This window comes from Triturus cristatus, chromosome 2_2 (assembly GCF_964204655.1).
Source record: "Triturus cristatus chromosome 2_2, aTriCri1.1, whole genome shotgun sequence".
NCBI lineage: Eukaryota > Metazoa > Chordata > Amphibia > Caudata > Salamandridae > Triturus > Triturus cristatus.
The window spans coordinates 434598595-434618900 of record NC_140582.1 but is presented as its reverse complement, the minus strand read 5'-3'; the positions used below and the strand labels follow the sequence as shown (position 1 = coordinate 434618900).

The 20306-nt window shown below is 44.2% G+C and overlaps 1 protein-coding gene across 2 annotated transcripts in view; it reads right to left on the bottom strand.

The window, feature by feature from the left end:
* Window positions 1-20306, bottom strand: part of LOC146862330 (cilia- and flagella-associated protein 337-like) — a 336132-nt gene that overhangs the window by 255967 nt on the left and 59859 nt on the right. For both annotated transcript variants that reach the window (XM_085641532.1, XM_085641531.1), the window contains one exon: window positions 2198-2243. In XM_085641532.1, the coding sequence (XP_085497658.1) occupies window positions 2198-2243 (46 nt within the window). The remainder of the gene's footprint in view (window positions 1-2197; window positions 2244-20306) is intronic.

Below are 20306 nucleotides of genomic sequence, written 5' to 3'. Positions count from 1 at the left end.
CTCTGCCCCCTTTTCACGTTGTCCACCTTTTTTTTCACCCCCTCAGACTGTGAGAGACAAAATGGCGGCCGACACTTCCTGGTTTCGACCGATTCGAATGTTTACCGACATCTAACAACCAATCAGAATTGCGCTCGCGCACGGCAGGGTGCGCGCACAGTGCACGCACGGTGCGCGCGTATAGATATTGATATGCTTTTAAATGCTATTTTCTCAGGAAATACTGAACAGATTTACACCAGACCTGCAAAAGGCACTTCCTTGACCTTATGGCTACCTCTCTGCCAAATTTCAGGTAATTCTGTTCAGCCGTTCGGGCTGTAGCTGCGACTAAAGGTCCTATGGAAAAATGCATGGGGAAAACGCGTTTTGGGACCCCCCCTTTTTCTCAGCCCCCGCTTGACGAATCACCCCAAGACTTTCAGGGTAGGAGCTGAGCGGAGCGCCCCATTAGTTTTGAAAATTTCGCGAGGATTCGTCAACCGGCGCCAAAGTTATTCAAATTAGAATTTTGAGATTTCCTATGGAAACTAGGTTGTAACTATAACTATCTACTGGCGGCCGCCAGTAGATAATATATATATATATATATATATATATATATATATATATATATATATATATATATATATATATATATTACTCCCATTAAACTGGCCGTAGCACAAGCTCCCAAAGAGAAATGGGAGTTTCTGTTAATCCCTGCACCCTGTGGCAGGCACCTCAAGGTGCAGGGATTAACAGGGGGGGCACCATAGGTGCCCCTCCGCCCCCAACCGAAGGCCCCCAAAGTCACTTTCCGAAAGGCTTTTCATGTCGGAAACCCTGACATGGAAAGCCTGTCATAAACCGACATCGTAATCTTGACGGTGGAAAAGCCATCCTTAGTGATTACGGTGAGGCCTCCAACTGGCCGACAGGCTCCTTGAGCCCGTCGGAATCCAGCCGGAATGACCGGCCGGTTTCACTTTTGACCACCTGCATTGTAGTGCGGCGGTCGGAAGTGAATCCCACAATGTGACTCGGAATCCCTCCGACCACAGGTCGGAGTCTTTCCGAGTCACATCATAATCAGGCCCTTAATATAGAAACAATATTCAGACATATTTAAAAAAAAAAGTATATTTTATTAATTAAAAAAATACTAACAGCTAAACAAGTTGAGAAAGAATTATTAATGAAAGTAATTTAACAAGTGATTTAAAAAAAATCTCAAAATACAAACATTTGAATAAAAAAATATTAAAAAACAAATAAAATTAAACAACCTTAAATGTAATATAAATCGAATCTAAACAACATTAGGGAAATTGTAGGAGTTTTGAGGGGTTTAATTTATATTCACGCTCCAATTTACAGAACAATAGGGAAGGCATTGGAGATTCGGAGGGGTTACATTTTGTATTGCCACTCCAGGCTAAGCAACAGTAGGGAAACATTAGTGCCTAGAAGTGGTTAAATTCACTGTTCCCATGTCAGTCTACGCAAGAGTTGGACTTCAGAGGTGTTAGGTCTGTTATTCCCACTGCAGCCCAAGCAACATTAGGGAACGCTTTGTACTTTGGAAGGGTTACATTTACTATTCCCACTCCAATGTAGGCAATAGTAGGGAAAGTGTTGAACTTCGTAAGGAGTACATATACCATTCCAACTCGTAATTATTTGTTAGAAAACAATATAATATATATATATGTATATTATGTATACATATATATATGTATAATTAAAATTCAATTAATTATAATTCTTCCCGCTCTATTCCCTTACTAACCCAACAATGTGCTACTTCATTATAAATTACTAATTACATTTAAAATTTTAAGAATGAAAATTACAAACTATATTACAAAAGTAATAACAATTATACTAACAATCATAGCACCTAAAATGAATATACTAATATATATATTAAATTAATAGAAAACATATTTTTTTAAGTATATTAAAATAAAATATTTTAAATACAAAAATATTCTTAAAAAATATATTATATACCAAAAAGAAGAGAGTCTTACCTTAGATATTCTCTTCCAGGATATTTTGATAGTCACCAAATTTCTGACATGATATTCATGTTGTACGATATTTTAAATCTGATATTTTGGCCAGTCACTAAATTGCATTGGGAGTCCCCTACATATAAATGGGGATAAAATTATGTGCAACAATTTGATAAATGAAAATTAACAGAACCTACCTGTTCATCACCAAATAATATAATACATTCTTCTTTCCCTCTGACACTGAGAACAAGAACAAACAGAGATTATGAGCAATTCCACATTCATAATATCTGATGTGTACACTGAACATGAAATTGCTAAATGCAGCATATGAGTGCCAGTGGGGTATGAAATGGAACATATGATTTTAGAGTGAGGAGACCTGGCTTAGAGTGCCACAGATGACACATGAATACATTGCCAAACTTGTCACACTACTGTGGTTGAAATATCAACTTACAGATATAATAAGACCATACTATACACTACAAAAATATTGTCAATGTTGAATACATTTATTGTTTGATTATTTAAAATCATACAATATACAATTGTAAAATATCACCCCGCATTTTCTACAATTAAACATTAAAATTAGTACATTTTGACAAATAAACTACATTTTTCATTATTACAAAGATAAAATTCTACGTAGAATTACCCTGGTAACCCTGCATGCACATTTAATAAAACCCCCTAAGAGAAACCTTGTTTCTAATCACCCCTATTAATAAAAAAAGGGAAATGTTTTCTTAATACAATTCAATCTGTACAAGCTCGCTAATGTGTCTGCCTCGATTAAACCTTCTATGGGAGTAACTTTGCCAGTTCGGTCTTCTTAGCTTTTCACAGACTATTCGCAGGAGTCTAATTTCTTTTTTACCAGTAGCATACATTTTACAAAAGCAGTATTCAGGACTATGTCTGTTGATTTAAAACATCTTATCAGAGCTTGCCTACAGGATCAAAGTCCACAGACGTTAAAGTGATTCTTTAATAGCCTCTTTCTTTCTTCCATCAAGTCCTGACATATGCAAACTAAGTGAATAATGTTTAATTCTCCTTTTTTCGTTATCTAAATGGCATAGGTTTTATTGTATGTAGCCATGGCATTGCATTAGATGATCCTTAATTTTTATGGTCCAAGATGTTTCAAGGTAGGTTTGTGGCTTAGCAGTTTTATATTCATTTAAGATCATCCATGCGTGAACGGTGATGAAGCGGGCGGCAGAGTTCCACGCCTCCGCTTAGCCCCACGTGATTGCAACCCGGCACCCAGCAATGGCGAATTCTAGCGATCCCTGAGTGCAGAGTGGAGCTGCTTGATTCTCGGCAGATCTGTCGAGCAGGATTTTCGGCGTTTTTCCGGCCGTTTTCCGGCGAAATCTACACTGGAGGTACCGGCGGTGAGATTCCTTTGATCCGCGGAGATACACGGGGGCTTCAATAATGGCGTGTATACCGCTGTGGATGTGGCAGCGATAGAACGGCAGAGCTGTGGCCTGATTGTTGGGAAAGAATGGGCGTTTTTGCGAGCAGACTCATTTGACGAAGTTCCTTTGGCAGCAGCGACTGGGATTGGAGTGGCTGGACAGGAGATCACCCAGGGGAAGGCCACAAGGATGTAGAGCGTTACAACAAACAATTGATGGACGGAATGCTGACAATGCAGACATTCTCCCCCAGTCAAGAGATCTGGGTTAAATCCATCGTTCTTTTGCCCACTACACCACCCCAGTTTAGACATGGCCATATGCAAATCAGTCTTAACCCTGTGCCTCATGGGAACAGTCCAGCCCGAACTGCCAAGCCATGTCTTCCCTGGACCGGAATCAAGCATCCTAGGACCGGTTTCTGGCTATCAGCCGTCATCAGCCAGGATAGCTTGACTCCAGTGGCGTAGTGAGCACGGGTCCCACGTCTGGGAATACCCATCCCACTTAGGACGTGAGTCCCTTGCTCTCCATGCCACTGGAATCAGGCTATCCTGGCTGATGAGGGCTGAAAGCCCGAAACCGGTCCTAGGATGCTTGTTTCCAGTCCAGGGAGGACCTGGCTTGGCAGTTCGGGCTGGACTGTTCCCATGGGGCACAGGGTCAAGACTGATTTGCATATGGCTGGGTTCAAACTGGAATGGCATGGTGAGCAAAAAAACGATGGATTTAGGCCCAGATCTCTGTACTGGGGTGAATGTATGACATTGTTCTGCATTCTGTCCATCAATTGTTATTTTTGCATTTGTCACCCCGAGTGGGAAGGGTATGCTCAGACGTGAGTCCCTTGCTCTCCATGCCACTGGAATCAGGCTATCCTGGCTGATGAGGGCTGAAAGCCCGAAACCGGTCCTAGGATGCTTGTTTCCAGTCCAGGGAGGACCTGGCTTGGCAGTTCGGGCTGGACTGTTCCCATGGGGCACAGGGTCAAGACTGATTTGCATATGGCTGGGTTCAAACTGGAATGGCATGGTGAGCAAAAAAACGATGGATTTAGGCCCAGATCTCTGTACTGGGGTGAATGTATGACATTGTTCTGCATTCTGTCCATCAATTGTTATTTTTGCATTTGTCACCCCGAGTGGGAAGGGTATGCTCAGACGTGAGTCCCTTGCTCTCCATGCCACTGGAATCAGGCTATCCTGGCTGATGAGGGCTGAAAGCCCGAAACCGGTCCTAGGATGCTTGTTTCCAGTCCAGGGAGGACCTGGCTTGGCAGTTTGGGCTGGACTGTTCCCATGGGGCACAGGGTCAAGACTGATTTGCATATGGCTGGGTTCAAACTGGAATGGCATGGTGAGCAAAAAAACGATGGATTTAGGCCCAGATCTCTGTACTGGGGTGAATGTATGACATTGTTCTGCATTCTGTCCATCAATTGTTATTTTTGCATTTGTCACCCCGAGTGGGAAGGGTATGCTCAGACGTGAGTCCCTTGCTCTCCATGCCACTGGAATCAGGCTATCCTGGCTGATGAGGGCTGAAAGCCCGAAACCGGTCCTAGGATGCTTGTTTCCAGTCCAGGGAGGACCTGGCTTGGCAGTTCGGGCTGGACTGTTCCCATGGGGCACAGGGTCAAGACTGATTTGCATATGGCTGGGTTCAAACTGGAATGGCATGGTGAGCAAAAAAACGATGGATTTAGGCCCAGATCTCTGTACTGGGGTGAATGTATGACATTGTTCTGCATTCTGTCCATCAATTGTTATTTTTGCATTTGTCACCCCGAGTGGGAAGGGTATGCTCAGACGTGAGTCCCTTGCTCTCCATGCCACTGGAATCAGGCTATCCTGGCTGATGAGGGCTGAAAGCCTGAAACCGGTCCTAGGATGCTTGTTTCCAGTCCAGGGAGGACCTGGCTTGGCAGTTCGGGCTGGACTGTTCCCATGGGGCACAGGGTCAAGACTGATTTGCATATGGCTGGGTTCAAACTGGAATGGCATGGTGAGCAAAAAAACGATGGATTTAGGCCCAGATCTCTGTACTGGGGTGAATGTATGACATTGTTCTGCATTCTGTCCATCAATTGTTATTTTTGCATTTGTCACCCCGAGTGGGAAGGGTATGCTCAGACGTGAGTCCCTTGCTCTCCATGCCACTGGAATCAGGCTATCCTGGCTGATGAGGGCTGAAAGCCTGAAACCGGTCCTAGGATGCTTGTTTCCAGTCCAGGGAGGACCTGGCTTGGCAGTTCGGGCTGGACTGTTCCCATGGGGCACAGGGTCAAGACTGATTTGCATATGGCTGGGTTCAAACTGGAATGGCATGCTGAGCAAAAAAACGATGGATTTAGGCCCAGATCTCTGTACTGGGGTGAATGTATGACATTGTTCTGCATTCTGTCCATCAATTGTTATTTTTGCATTTGTCACCCCGAGTGGGAAGGGTATGCTCAGACGTGAGTCCCTTGCTCTCCATGCCACTGGAATCAGGCTATCCTGGCTGATGAGGGCTGAAAGCCCGAAACCGGTCCTAGGATGCTTGTTTCCAGTCCAGGGAGGACCTGGCTTGGCAGTTCGGGCTGGACTGTTCCCATGGGGCACAGGGTCAAGACTGATTTGCATATGGCTGGGTTCAAACTGGAATGGCATGGTGAGCAAAAAAACGATGGATTTAGGCCCAGATCTCTGTACTGGGGTGAATGTATGACATTGTTCTGCATTCTGTCCATCAATTGTTATTTTTGCATTTGTCACCCCGAGTGGGAAGGGTATGCTCAGACGTGAGTCCCTTGCTCTCCATGCCACTGGAATCAGGCTATCCTGGCTGATGAGGGCTGAAAGCCCGAAACCGGTCCTAGGATGCTTGTTTCCAGTCCAGGGAGGACCTGGCTTGGCAGTTCGGGCTGGACTGTTCCCATGGGGCACAGGGTCAAGACTGATTTGCATATGGCTGGGTTCAAACTGGAATGGCATGGTGAGCAAAAAAACGATGGATTTAGGCCCAGATCTCTGTACTGGGGTGAATGTATGACATTGTTCTGCATTCTGTCCATCAATTGTTATTTTTGCATTTGTCACCCCGAGTGGGAAGGGTATGCTCAGACGTGAGTCCCTTGCTCTCCATGCCACTGGAATCAGGCTATCCTGGCTGATGAGGGCTGAAAGCCCGAAACCGGTCCTAGGATGCTTGTTTCCAGTCCAGGGAGGACCTGGCTTGGCAGTTCGGGCTGGACTGTTCCCATGGGGCACAGGGTCAAGACTGATTTGCATATGGCTGGGTTCAAACTGGAATGGCATGGTGAGCAAAAAAACGATGGATTTAGGCCCAGATCTCTGTACTGGGGTGAATGTATGACATTGTTCTGCATTCTGTCCATCAATTGTTATTTTTGCATTTGTCACCCCGAGTGGGAAGGGTATGCTCAGACGTGAGTCCCTTGCTCTCCATGCCACTGGAATCAGGCTATCCTGGCTGATGAGGGCTGAAAGCCCGAAACCGGTCCTAGGATGCTTGTTTCCAGTCCAGGGAGGACCTGGCTTGGCAGTTCGGGCTGGACTGTTCCCATGGGGCACAGGGTCAAGACTGATTTGCATATGGCTGGGTTCAAACTGGAATGGCATGGTGAGCAAAAAAACGATGGATTTAGGCCCAGATCTCTGTACTGGGGTGAATGTATGACATTGTTCTGCATTCTGTCCATCAATTGTTATTTTTGCATTTGTCACCCCGAGTGGGAAGGGTATGCTCAGATGTGAGTCCCTTGCTCTCCATGCCACTGGAATCAGGCTATCCTGGCTGATGAGGGCTGAAAGCCCGAAACCGGTCCTAGGATTCTTGTTTCCAGTCCAGGGAGGACCTGGCTTGGCAGTTCGGGCTGGACTGTTCCCATGGGGCACAGGGTCAAGACTGATTTGCATATGGCTGGGTTCAAACTGGAATGGCATGGTGAGCAAAAAAACGATGCATTTAGGCCCAGATCTCTGTACTGGGGTGAATGTATGACATTGTTCTGCATTCTGTCCATCAATTGTTATTTTTGCATTTGTCACCCCGAGTGGGAAGGGTATGCTCAGACGTGAGTCCCTTGCTCTCCATGCCACTGGAATCAGGCTATCCTGGCTGATGAGGGCTGAAAGCCCGAAACCGGTCCTAGGATGCTTGTTTCCAGTCCAGGGAGGACCTGGCTTGGCAGTTCGGGCTGGACTGTTCCCATGGGGCACAGGGTCAAGACTGATTTGCATATGGCTGGGTTCAAACTGGAATGGCATGGTGAGCAAAAAAACGATGGATTTAGGCCCAGATCTCTGTACTGGGGTGAATGTATGACATTGTTCTGCATTCTGTCCATCAATTGTTATTTTTACAAGGATGTAGAGAGCAGTACATCTAGAGGATTTCTGGCCACAATGGAGGACACCGCCCCCATCTTGATACAAGGTAGCCCTTTTTGGGGGGGGGGGGGGGAACTGACTTTGTTCGACATTGTCCTCAGGACTATTGCTATTTTTAAGTGCCAAGATGGGAAAATTACTAAATGCACGTTTTAAGGCCAAAACACGTCAAGCTCTTGCTAAAGAGGCTAAAGAGGGGACTCGAATGGTCAACAAGGAGAAAGCCTGTAATCAGGCAGGCTCAGATATTTCAAGCTCTGATGAGGAGTCACTCCTTGATGTAACATCTACACCAGAAGCCCTGGTAGAGACAGTTAAAGAGACAAAATTGACAGTAAATAATGGTGTATCTCAGCAGATTGCGATACCTCGAGAAAGCTCAAAAACGCTAGGCGGAGCAAAAGAACCAAAGCAGTTCGTGCTGTTCTCTAAAAAAACCATCTTGCAGCCCTCCCTGGTATGTTCAAAAGCACCACAAAAATCTTATGGTATGGAGGGACCAAGTTCAGCACCAGTATTGACAGTAGGAGCTATTTCAAGGGGGCAAAGAGATGTACAAGCCACCCCGCGGGGGAACTCTTCTCCAATGGAAAGACCATCTGTAGATGGATGTAAGAGCCCAACAACCTCTGCGCTGGGACTAAATGAGAGAGGCTCAGGGGGAACCCTAGAAGAAACGGCAAAAGTATTTGAAGCGCTGGATCAGACCGCCAATACCCCCGTTTTTCTTGGTAATCCGGTTCTTCCGGATGACAGTACCACTGAAACACTGTGGCATGATCCTCAAACAAACCCTGAGGTTAATAGAAATGATACCGTAGCGGATGATAGCATCACTGAAACATTGTGGCAAGATCCTCAAACAAATTCTGAGGTTAATAGGAATTATACCGTAGCCCACGACCTATCTCCTTTGACTGGTAATAGTCCTAGACGGCAATTCATCGGAGAAGGTAAGATGGATATTAAGGATATGCTAAACTTGATATTAGAAGAACTCCGCGAGCTGAAAACATCACAGAAAACTGAGTTAAATATCGTCCATGCCCATCTGGAAAAAATTGAAGAAGCAATGTTAGGTTTTCCAATCAGACTTCAAGAGGCGGAGGCAAGGATTTCGGTACTGGAAGATCAAATGACGATTGTAATGAAAGAAGCAAACGCTGCAGTGAAGAGCAAAAACTTCCTCGAGAATAAAATGGAAGAATTAGAAAACCATTCACGGAGATCTAAACTACGATTAGTCGGGATTCCAGAAGGGATGGAGGGCTCTCAAACTCTGCAGTGGGTTGACGCATTTATAAAACAAAAAGTTGTTCCAGAGTTTGAGGGCGACCTCACTATTACAAGAGCCCATCGAGTCCCAGCTCGCCCTTTCCCCAATTCCTCGATGCCGCGTACAATACTGCTAAATTTTGCTGATTTTCGAATCAAGGAAAAAATATTGACTAAAGCAATGCAACAGAGGCAGTTTTCAGTAAACGAAAATGTAAAATGTCGTATTTTTTCTGATATGACTGCGACCGCGGCTCGGAGAAGGAAAGAATTTGTTAAGATGCTGTGTTTGTTTAAAGCCAGAGGAGCTCAAGCAACCATTGCTCAGCAATCCAAATTGAGAGTATTGATAAGGGGCAAGTTTTATATGTTCTCTGATTTGGGGGAAGCACAGAAATTATTGAATGAAATCTCAGAAGGTCCAGCATCTTAGGCAGGATCGGTCTAAGATTAAGACTTTCTCTTTGATTCAAGAAAGAAGGGAGAAGGATAGGAGGGAAGAAAGGAGGAAAGAAGGGGAAAAAAAGAAAGAAAATGATGAAAAATAAATTTGCTGGGTTTGCCGGGATGTGTGATCACTCAGGTGTAACAACAGGACACCCAGAGAAGTGGAGGGTGGGGGATGTGGTCAGCGTGGTTGGTGGGGAGGATTCCACATTCAGAGGGGGTTATAAGGGAAGGGTTAAAGGGTGTGGGGTATAAAACAGGAAAAATAGAGCAAGTGCAAGTGCAAAGTGGCAGTTTTTATTACAATCAGATGTTTGAGATAAATATAGAAATACAGAATTTCAATGGCAATTAATAAATGCCAAATCTTATCAGTCAATATCAACAGGATGTTGAACAAACAAAAGTATGGGGCCCTGATGAGGTGGTTGATATCCTGCAATCCTCAAGTAATATTTTTTCAGGAAACCCATCTAAAATGAAACTCTCCCAAAGTATATATACCCAGATACTTCTCATATGCTTTTTTTGCATCAGCTGGCTTGGCCCAGAGAGGTGTAGCAATCTATTTTTCAAGAAAACTACCCTGGGAAATATTAGAAGTCCAAAGAGATATACTGGGGAGATGGATAGAGGTCTCAGTTAAGATACAAGGGCAGATTATTAATTTTGTAAATTATTATGGACCAGTGTCAGACGATACGATCAGTCTGGTCAAAATAAATGGGCTTTTAAGAGGAGCTTCGGGACAGCTTATATTGGGAGGGGATTTTAATTTTATACAAGACTTAAAGAGAGATACATCTAACAAAAACAAAAAACAACTAAAACCAAAAACTTTGAAAATCACCGAAGCCTTGAAACAAGAATATCAGTTAATAGACCCCTGGCGTGCTAAAAATCCAGAAAAGACAAAATTTACCTGTCATTCATATCGTTTTCAAACCGCTTCTCGGATCGATTTCTTTTTGATATCGAGATCCCTCCAAATAATTAAAGTAGATAATGGCTGTAATCCCTTTTCAGACCATGCAAAGGTCGAGCTTGAGATTCTGTTGGAGACCGGGAGCAGAGAGCGACCCAGGTGGCAACTGGACCGCACTCTGCTCCAGGATCAAAAATGGGTCGAAAGTTTGAGGAAATGGATTGTAGATTATTTTAAAATCAACGAAGGAACTGTGGAACCTTTCTCTATATGGGGTGGATTTAAGGCGGCTGTACGTGGACAGATTATTGCCTATACAGCTGCTCAGGCAAGGAATCGGAGATTAAGGATAGATACATTAGAAAAAGCAGTTGAACAGGAATATGCTCTACATCTACAACAGCTTCCTAATAAATTTGAGCAGGTGAGAGCTGCTCTTAGAGATTTTTTTTTATTAGAGGAAATCACCAGCTCAAATATGTATCAGCAAAGGGTATATGAAGCGAGTCAGCTGGTAGGAAAACTTCTGGCTAACGCTACTAGGAATAAGCAGGAGGCAGCAAAAATAGTGAAGATTTGGAATCCTTACAACGGCAGAGTAGAAGAGGATAGAGATGAGATTTCACAGATTTTTCTACAACACATTAAAGATATATATTCCACAGAGTATTTAGTGGGGGAGGAGATAATCCGAAAATATTTTGCAAACATAGATCATTGTAAACTTACAGAAAATCGGATAGAGCAACTCGGAATGGATATAAAGCTAGATGAAATCTCAATATCGATAAAAAAAACAGCGGGCGCAAAACCATGTGGCAATGATGGATTCCCTATCGAATTCTATAAAAGTTTTTCAACAGAACTATTAAAACCCCTGCAAAGGCTATTTAATTTTATTAAACAGGGAGGGTTAATACCCACAAGCTTTAAAGAATCAATAATTGTGTCTTTTGTAAAAAAAAGATAAAAATCCCGAAGATGTAAACTCCTATCGGCCAATAAGTCTTTTAAACTCGGACTATAAGATTTTTATGAAAATATGGGCCGAGCGTTTTTCCTTCGCAGCTCAGGAAATAATTCACGAAGACCAGACAGGATTTATAACTGGACGACTTATGGCAACCAATACGGAATACCTAATACAAGCCCTGGATTATTTTGATACTACTCTAACTCCAGCATGTATCATAATGGTATATGCTGAAAAAGCATTTTCTTTAGTTAATTGGTCCACTTTGTTTTTAGCCCTTCGATATTTTGGCTTTCCAGTCCAGATAGTAAATATGTTACGAAATATTTATAAGGGGGTGATGGCCCAGATCCTAATAAATGCAAAATAAGCGGGAACAATATCAATAAATTGTGGGACAAGACAAGGCTGTCCCCTCTCGCCATTACTTTTTACATTTTTCATCGAGCCTCTTGCAGTCAAAATAAGAAATAACACTGCAATTTTACCCCCCATCCTTCAAATGACTAAACTGAAGTTATTTGCAGACGATATAGTTTTATATCTGAAGCCCAATAAGGAAAATATAGAGAAGGTTTTAAGAGAATTTAATACATTTGAGCAAATTGGGGGGTATAAAATAAACTCAAATAAGACCGAAGTTTTGGCTGTAAATATAGATATTGATTCCCTTCCCCCAGGCTTGAGGCTACAAGCAGCCAAACCAGATCCAATTAGATATCTCGGGATCTTCGTAACCACTCAATATCATCAATTATTCCATCTAAATTATATTAAAATGAAAAATAAAATCAAGAAGCTATTAGATCAGTGGTTGCTAATCCCCCTTTCGATTATAGGCAGGGTTTCACTAATCAAAATGTCTATTGTTCCGCTATTAGTGTTTTTATTCAGCAATCTACCTATTAGAATTAATATATCTTTTTTTAAAGAAATAGAGATGATGTTTAGGAGTTTTATCTGGGGAAATAAGGTACCTAGGGTTAAACGAGCAGTGGTTCAACTCCCGATCGCCCAGGGGGGGCTTGCCCTACCGGATATAAAAACATATTATGAGGCAGCCTTCCTAGATATAGTAGCAGGACTGATAAGACCAAAATCCAATAGAGATACTCTTTTTGGGGATGAAATGATGTTGGAAGCCGGCTCTCAACTTTGTGTATTTTTAAAAACCTCTAAATGTCCAAAGAAAGTTAGATATAAGACAATAGGAACTTATTCATTTAGACTTCAGTCCTTTTTTAAAAAAGAGGGCTCCTCGGGGCTGCAATATTTAAGTATAGGGGAATGCTCATGCTGAGGTCTTCGAATTAGATACAATCATTTGATAAATTGGGCAAACTATGGATTTAAGGAGTTAAGACACTTTATTACCCAAAATAGATTAGTTTCATGGCAGGAAGTTACAGCAAGAGCTAAAAGTCCCAATCTACCTATTTTCTTCGAATATTTGCAGATTGTTCATTTTTTGAGTAGTATGGAAGGCTTTATTAACCCAGTAAGCAATCGAGTGGCAGCCCTGTATGGGGCAGGAACGAAGGGTATGGGAAAATGGTATAAACTAATGCACAATCAAGGTCATATACAATTAATCGTTAAACATTTAGCCAAAATAGCTAATGAAACACAATGTGTTTTGTCAACCAGAGAGTGGGGAAAAATCTGCCATCTTGGAAATAAAACCCTGCGTGCAGCTAATTTTAAAAAGATGGCCTTTTTATCTCGATGGCTGGCCTATCTGACTCCAGAAGCTTTGGGGAAACTGTATGTGGAAGTCGAAAATCGCTGCTTTAGGTGTCATATTAATGGTCAGGGAGGTTGGCATCATATATTTTATACATGTTCCCAAATCCAACCCTTCTGGGAGGCAGTCTTTTTAGATATAAATTTGGTAATTGGAAAGAGACTACAGCCTGAAAGAGAATCAGCCTTGTTTGGTATATCCAAGGAAAATATGTTAATGACCAAGGCTGAAGAAGTATTTTTATATATCTCTTGTACTGTAGCTCGATCATTAATATTGCAGAACTGGAAGTCTAGAGATGTACCCTCCCCATTGAAATGGTATAATAAAATGAAAAGGATCTACAAATTCGAAAAAGCATATGCTAGCAGAGTAGGAGCTCTCAAAAAATTTGAAGTGAATTGGAGATATTTTGAAAATTTAGAAAAGGATAAAGGGGATTAAAACGAAAATGTTTTATATGATTATTTAAATGGACTCAGTCAGCATATTTATAAGCATTTGCACTTTACTTGTGGAAATAGTATTCACTAGATATGAAGAGTTAATAAGCATCTTGCACTTTCAATGGCTTTTGTCAAAAAGGAAAATTGAATATGGCAGTATAGAGGTTATTGAATACTACTGAGAGTCCCTCTTCTTCGTTGTTTTTTCAGTATTGTTAATCGTACTTCAAACATCTAATTGTATTTTAACATCTGATTGTAAAAAGAAATATATATTTTATTGTATGCCATGCTCAATAAAAACATATAAATAAAAAAAAAGATCATCCATGCGTGCTTTTGTTTTGAGAGGCATTCCTTGCCTTCAGCGTTGACAATTGTTCTGTTGTTTTATTGATTAGCTTTTTGAAAGACTCTGGCATTATGGACATGTCCCAAATTGCATGCGCTGAGTACTCGTCTAAGGTTGTTTGTAAATATTTCCAATACTGTAACTTATGATTTGCTTGTATTTCTTGCAAGAGTGATAAACACATTGGATTTGATATATTTGATTTTATTCTCTTCCATACCTTTATGTATTGGCCTTTTCTTGCAATTAGTTAGTCAGTTAGCCCAAATCCTAACCTGATGTGGGCTGGCCACACGTTACAGGGAAGGCGAAAAAGAAGTTTAAACGTTTTTGTATTGCTTTATTTAAAGCTGCAGAGAACCTACCACACAGAGCCTTGCTACCGTATGTAATAGTTGGCAATAGTTTTGCGTTTATCACCTTTAGGAGCGGAAGGTAGCTAGGCCCGCCCAAGGACTTCTGTGCAAAAATAACAATTGATGGACAGAATGCAGAACAATGTCATACATTCACCCCAGTACAGAGATCTGGGCCTAAATCCATCGTTTTTTTGCTCACCATGCCATTCCAGTTTGAACCCAGCCATATGCAAATCAGTCTTGACCCTGTGCCCCATGGGAACAGTCCAGCCCGAACTGCCAAGCCAGGTCCTCCCTGGACTGGAAACAAGCATCCTAGGACCGGTTTCGGGCTTTCAGCCCTCATCAGCCAGGATAGCCTAATTCCAGTGGCATGGAGAGCAAGGGACTCACGTCTGAGCATACCCTTCCCACTCGGGGTGACAATTGCAAAAATAACAATTGATGGACAGAATGCAGAACAATGTCATACATTCACCCCAGTACAGAGATCTGGGCCTAAATCCATCGTTTTTTTGCTCACCATGCCATTCCAGTTTGAACCCAGCCATATGCAAATCAGTCTTGACCCTGTGCCCCATGGGAACAGTCCAGCCCGAACTGCCAAGCCAGGTCCTCCCTGGACTGGAAACAAGCATCCTAGGACCGGTTTCGGGCTTTCAGCCCTCATCAGCCAGGATAGCCTAATTCCAGTGGCATGGAGAGCAAGGGACTCACGTCTGAGCATACCCTTCCCACTCGGGGTGACAAATGCAAAAATAACAATTGATGGACAGAATGCAGAACAATGTCATACATTCACCCCAGTACAGAGATCTGGGCCTAAATCCATCGTTTTTTTGCTCACCATGCCATTCCAGTTTGAACCCAGCCATATGCAAATCAGTCTTGACCCTGTCAGCATTCCGTCCATCATTTGTTTGTTGTAACGCTTTTCGCCCTAAGTGGGATGGGTATTCCCAGACGTGGGACCCGTGCTCACTACGCCACTGGAGTCAAGCTATCCTGGCTGATGACGGCTGATAGCCAGAAACCGGTCCTAGGATGCTTGATTCCGGTCCAGGGAAGACATGGCTTGGCAGTTCGGGCTGGACTGTTCCCATGAGGCACAGGGTCAAGACTGATTTGCATATGGCCATGTCTAAACTGGGGTGGCGTAGTGGGCAAAAGAACGATGGATTTAACCCAGATCTCTTGACTGGGGGAGAATGTCTGCATTGTCAGCATTCCGTCCATCATTTGTTTGTTGTAACGCTTTTCGCCCTAAGTGGGATGGGTATTCCCAGACGTGGGACCCGTGCTCACTACGCCACTGGAGTCAAGCTATCCTGGCTGATGACGGCTGATAGCCAGAAACCGGTCCTAGGATGCTTGATTCCGGTCCAGGGAAGACATGGCTTGGCAGTTCGGGCTGGACTGTTCCCATGAGGCACAGGGTCAAGACTGATTTGCATATGGCCATGTCTAAACTGGGGTGGCGTAGTGGGCAAAAGAACGATGGATTTAACCCAGATCTCTTGACTGGGGGAGAATGTCTGCATTGTCAGCATTCCGTCCATCATTTGTTTGTTGTAACGCTTTTCGCCCTAAGTGGGATGGGTATTCCCAGACGTGGGACCCGTGCTCACTACGCCACTGGAGTCAAGCTATCCTGGCTGATGACGGCTGATAGCCAGAAACCGGTCCTAGGATGCTTGATTCCGGTCCAGGGAAGACATGGCTTGGCAGTTCGGGCTGGACTGTTCCCATGAGGCACAGGGTCAAGACTGATTTGCATATGGCCATGTCTAAACTGGGGTGGCGTAGTGGGCAAAAGAACGATGGATTTAACCCAGATCTCTTGACTGGGGGAGAATGTCTGCATTGTCAGCATTCCGTCCATCATTTGTTTGTTGTAACGCTTTTCGCCCTAAGTGGGATGGGTATTCCCAGACGTGGGACCCGTGCTCACTACGCCACTGGAGTCAAGCTATCCTGGCTGATGACGGCTGATAGCCAGAAACCGGTCCTAGGATGCTTGATTCCGGTCCAGGGAAGACATGGCTTGGCAGTTCGGGCTGGACTGTTCCCATGAGGCACAGGGTCAAGACTGATTTGCATATGGCCATGTCTAAACTGGGGTGGCGTAGTGGGCAAAAGAACGATGGATTTAACCCAGATCTCTTGACTGGGGGAGAATGTCTGCATTGTCAGCATTCCGTCCATCATTTGTTTGTTGTAACAAGGACTTCTGTGGAGTTTGAAATGCCATGATTAAGGTGTTACTTACAGATATATTAAGACCATACTATACACTACAAAATTATTGTCAAGGTAAGTATTAGGACAGAAAAGTCCTCTGCATGGCTGCTCTGAGTGCCCAAATTACTGTTTTTTGGATTCCTAATGCTGATTTTTTATCATAGGTAAACACGGATCATACGTGTGCTCCGTGACATAGGCCTGTCTCAAGGATTGCAGTATCGTTGTACCGGAAGGGTTACCCAAAGTGCTACCCTCCCTTCATAGTGCTGGAAGGCTACCTCCTTCACCATGACTTAAGCAGCACACACACAGTGGTGGCAGCATACCGGTAGTTATCAGTAATAGTAAACAGGACCGCTTTACCCTGTGTCACTGGAGTGAGGCCTACAGGCTCAATCACCTTTTTAAAAGTTCTGCTGCTGTGTGCTTAACTCACCTTTGGCCTACATCAGGTAGATGTAGAGTGCTGTACAGCTCGGGGTGATGGCTCTGTCTTATTATATGTGTGTCTGGAAAGGGCATAGTACATGGATAGAGCAGTACTGTGTAGTACATGTGAGATTACTACATGTGCTGAGTGTAAATATGCCTGGTAGGAATACATGACATGAAATATGTAGTGCTGTGCAGTGAGAGAATATGCTGGGTGTATGTGTAACATACATAAAGGGTGAAGTGTTGTGCATGGTGAGTGTGTGCGCTGGGAGTGTGTGTGTTTCACAATAAGCACACCCTAGTTAAATAGAGGAAAGCTTCCATTTTTAACAGTGCACACAGACTGAGTGTGTGTTCTGAATGCAGGTGTACACGCAAGGGTACGATGCATAGAGATATTAGTGCTGGACAGTAAGGACCTGATTACGAGTTTGGCGGTGTGGCTCTGGGTTCGCCCCACCGCCACACCACCAAACCCGTGGTCAGGCCGCACACCAGATTACGAGTTATTCCCTTATCTGGCGGGCTTTTTTTTTACGTTCCTATAGCAGTGCCCTGAAAATGGGTACCGCAATGGGAGCGCCAATAACAGTTCCTGCATGATATGGACTGATAAGTTCATGCGGTGCAGGAACTGGGGTACATGCGTACAGGGGGGCACATTTCGTGCCCCCTGCATGCATCCCAGAGCCCAGAGGCACAATGGGGCCCTCTAGTTTCCTCTCCTGTACGGTTTTCATGGAGGAGGAGCCGACATGAAAACAGGGGCAGAGAGGAAACTAGTAATAAGCTTTGTAGGACCGCTGCGGTCCTGCCAAACAAATTGCAGCCTCCTGACCGGCGCAACATTGCCAGGGAACGGCTGCGGCACGGAAATGGCGGTCTGACCAACTGATAATAGGGCAGTCACCTTCATTGTAATAGGGCAATCACCGCCGTGCATCCATTAGTTTGGAGGTCCGTGGACAGCCAGACTCATAATCGGCCCCTAAGTGTGCCGTGAGTGTTCACTGAGATAATGTGTCTGCAAGGTTGCATTATATGGAGGACCATGGGTTCCATTTTGGGAAGCCCAGGACTGCCGGTGAAGACATAAGGAGGAGAGGAATCTCCCCAGACATATTTGTGGACGACTGCATTCCTGTTGCTGGGAGGGACACACATTGGTGGAAAGGGAGAGACTTCCTTTGCACTTCAAGAGGTTGCTTCTAGATTCAGTGATAGATCACAAGGAAGGGGACTGGTCACATCTCAGAAAGAGAGTTGAGGCTGAAAAGGGAATCATAAAGAGTAGGGCCAGGAGCCTGGGATTAACCTTGTGATGCACATATCACTGTGGCTGACATCCAGGTGTGAACTGTGGTCACTCCCATGAATTGTGTACTGGGTTAACCAGCTTCGGAGTCATGCATGCTGTGATAGACATCTTTCATGAAGAAAGAAGAAAGAGGGAAGTGTCCACTTAAGAAGAAGCAGAACCCTAACATAACACTTTAAAGACTCGGACCATAAATCACATTTGGTGCCTGGAAAAGGACTATAAGGAGGGAAGGCTGAGTCCCCTAAAATGTGTCTTCTGCCAAGCAGCCAGATGGGCTGTGAAAAAATGGAAAGCTCTGCAAGACTTCTGCCTGTGACTTATACTGGGGTCCATCACTTAGGGAAACCAAGACCACCTGCTCTGGAGCCAGGATTACCAGAATCTGCCTGATTGCCAAGGCCATTGTGCCCTGTGAAGAAGAGGAAAGCGTTGGGGGGAGCGAGGTCCAGTGGGGAACCCTACCCTGAGGACTCACTATGAGAGTTGGTGAGGATTCATCTGTGCACTGGTCGGGCTGTAGCCCATTGGCAGGGATGTTTTCAGTGACCCCCGTCTGCCAGGAGAGGGCCACCGTAGACTGTGCCATGTATTGAGCGCTGTGAGGAGGGTGTTGAGCCCACACCACCTCATTGTGGTGATCACGTTTGCCAGAGAAACCACCAGTGGAGAAGTAATGTGACCAATGTGCTAAGACTCATGAACGACTGACCGGTGACCCCCTATACCAGGAGGAGCTGCTATGGTGTGGGCAATTGCACCTGAGGTGTCCATATTGCACCTGAAAGGCACCATGGCAAGTCTGTGTGCCAGGAGGGGCTGCCGGGACCACATCACCAGACTTCGAGTAGTCGCCAGCGGGTCTAGCCGCATTGAGAGATCTGCCCTGGCTGACCCACTAAAGACCAGGAGGATGCAGAGGAGGATGACACACCCTGTCAGGACTCCAGGCAAAAGCCGAAGGACTGAATTCCACCTGCTTGGGAGAACTTGACTGAGATTGTGAGATGGAAGCTACTCTGATCAGCGGGTAAGACTTGAACTAGGATTTCCTACTGAAGGTGCTGCGGCACCATAGACACTTTTGACCAAAGTCCTGAGGAGTCAAAGGGAACTCTTGAGTACAGCAAAATAGTTTGAATTTCCTGATGTAGCCATCAGTAAATGGGAAATAACCCTGAGCACATTACACAAAGGAGGGTGAGATAGGGATATACCTGACAACTACTAACGCCCTGACCTCAAGGGGGATTGTGTTGTTACAATTCAATTTCACATTTCTTTGCATATGCAGAGTTAGAAATGAAATGCTACTTTTTCTTATAAAAGCAAGAATTTGGCTGGACATTGATTTATTGTTTGTATTGTTTGCACTTTGAGTTATGAGTCGTCATCACTTACCTGTATGTGCATCCCCCCCTGAGGGAGCCTTGACTGCTCGACCACAGCTACCACTGAGAGTCAAGAGCAGAAGAGGGACTTGGCCCAGTTGATCGGGATCCCATAGTAGGTCGGGTCCCAGGACATCAGGAGTAAAAGGCCTGAACTACCACAGTTGGGCCCAGTAACCCCTGCTTGCCCATTAAAAGGGGTTCTGTCAGGAAGCGTAGATTTATTATTCTTAACTCCACTATATCGAAATTGAGTCAATATAATGGTCGAAATACATTGATATATAGTAGATTGGTATTTCAAAGCGTTATTGTGGTACAATACAGCTGTATAACTTCCTCTGCCCTTTTCGGATCTTGCCTAAGACTGCCCATGCTCCACCTGTTGCAGGATATATTGCTAGCGTACAATGGTATTTGAGACTGCTTACCATTAACTGGTTTTATTGTCAAGTTCATTTGCTTGCTTCATATTCTATGGCTTGTGTGGGCTTTACTCCCTCCTCATGAGTGTGTCCCTCCTCTTGAGCATGGATGCATTACATGTGTAGTTCCACTGCTCCGTTT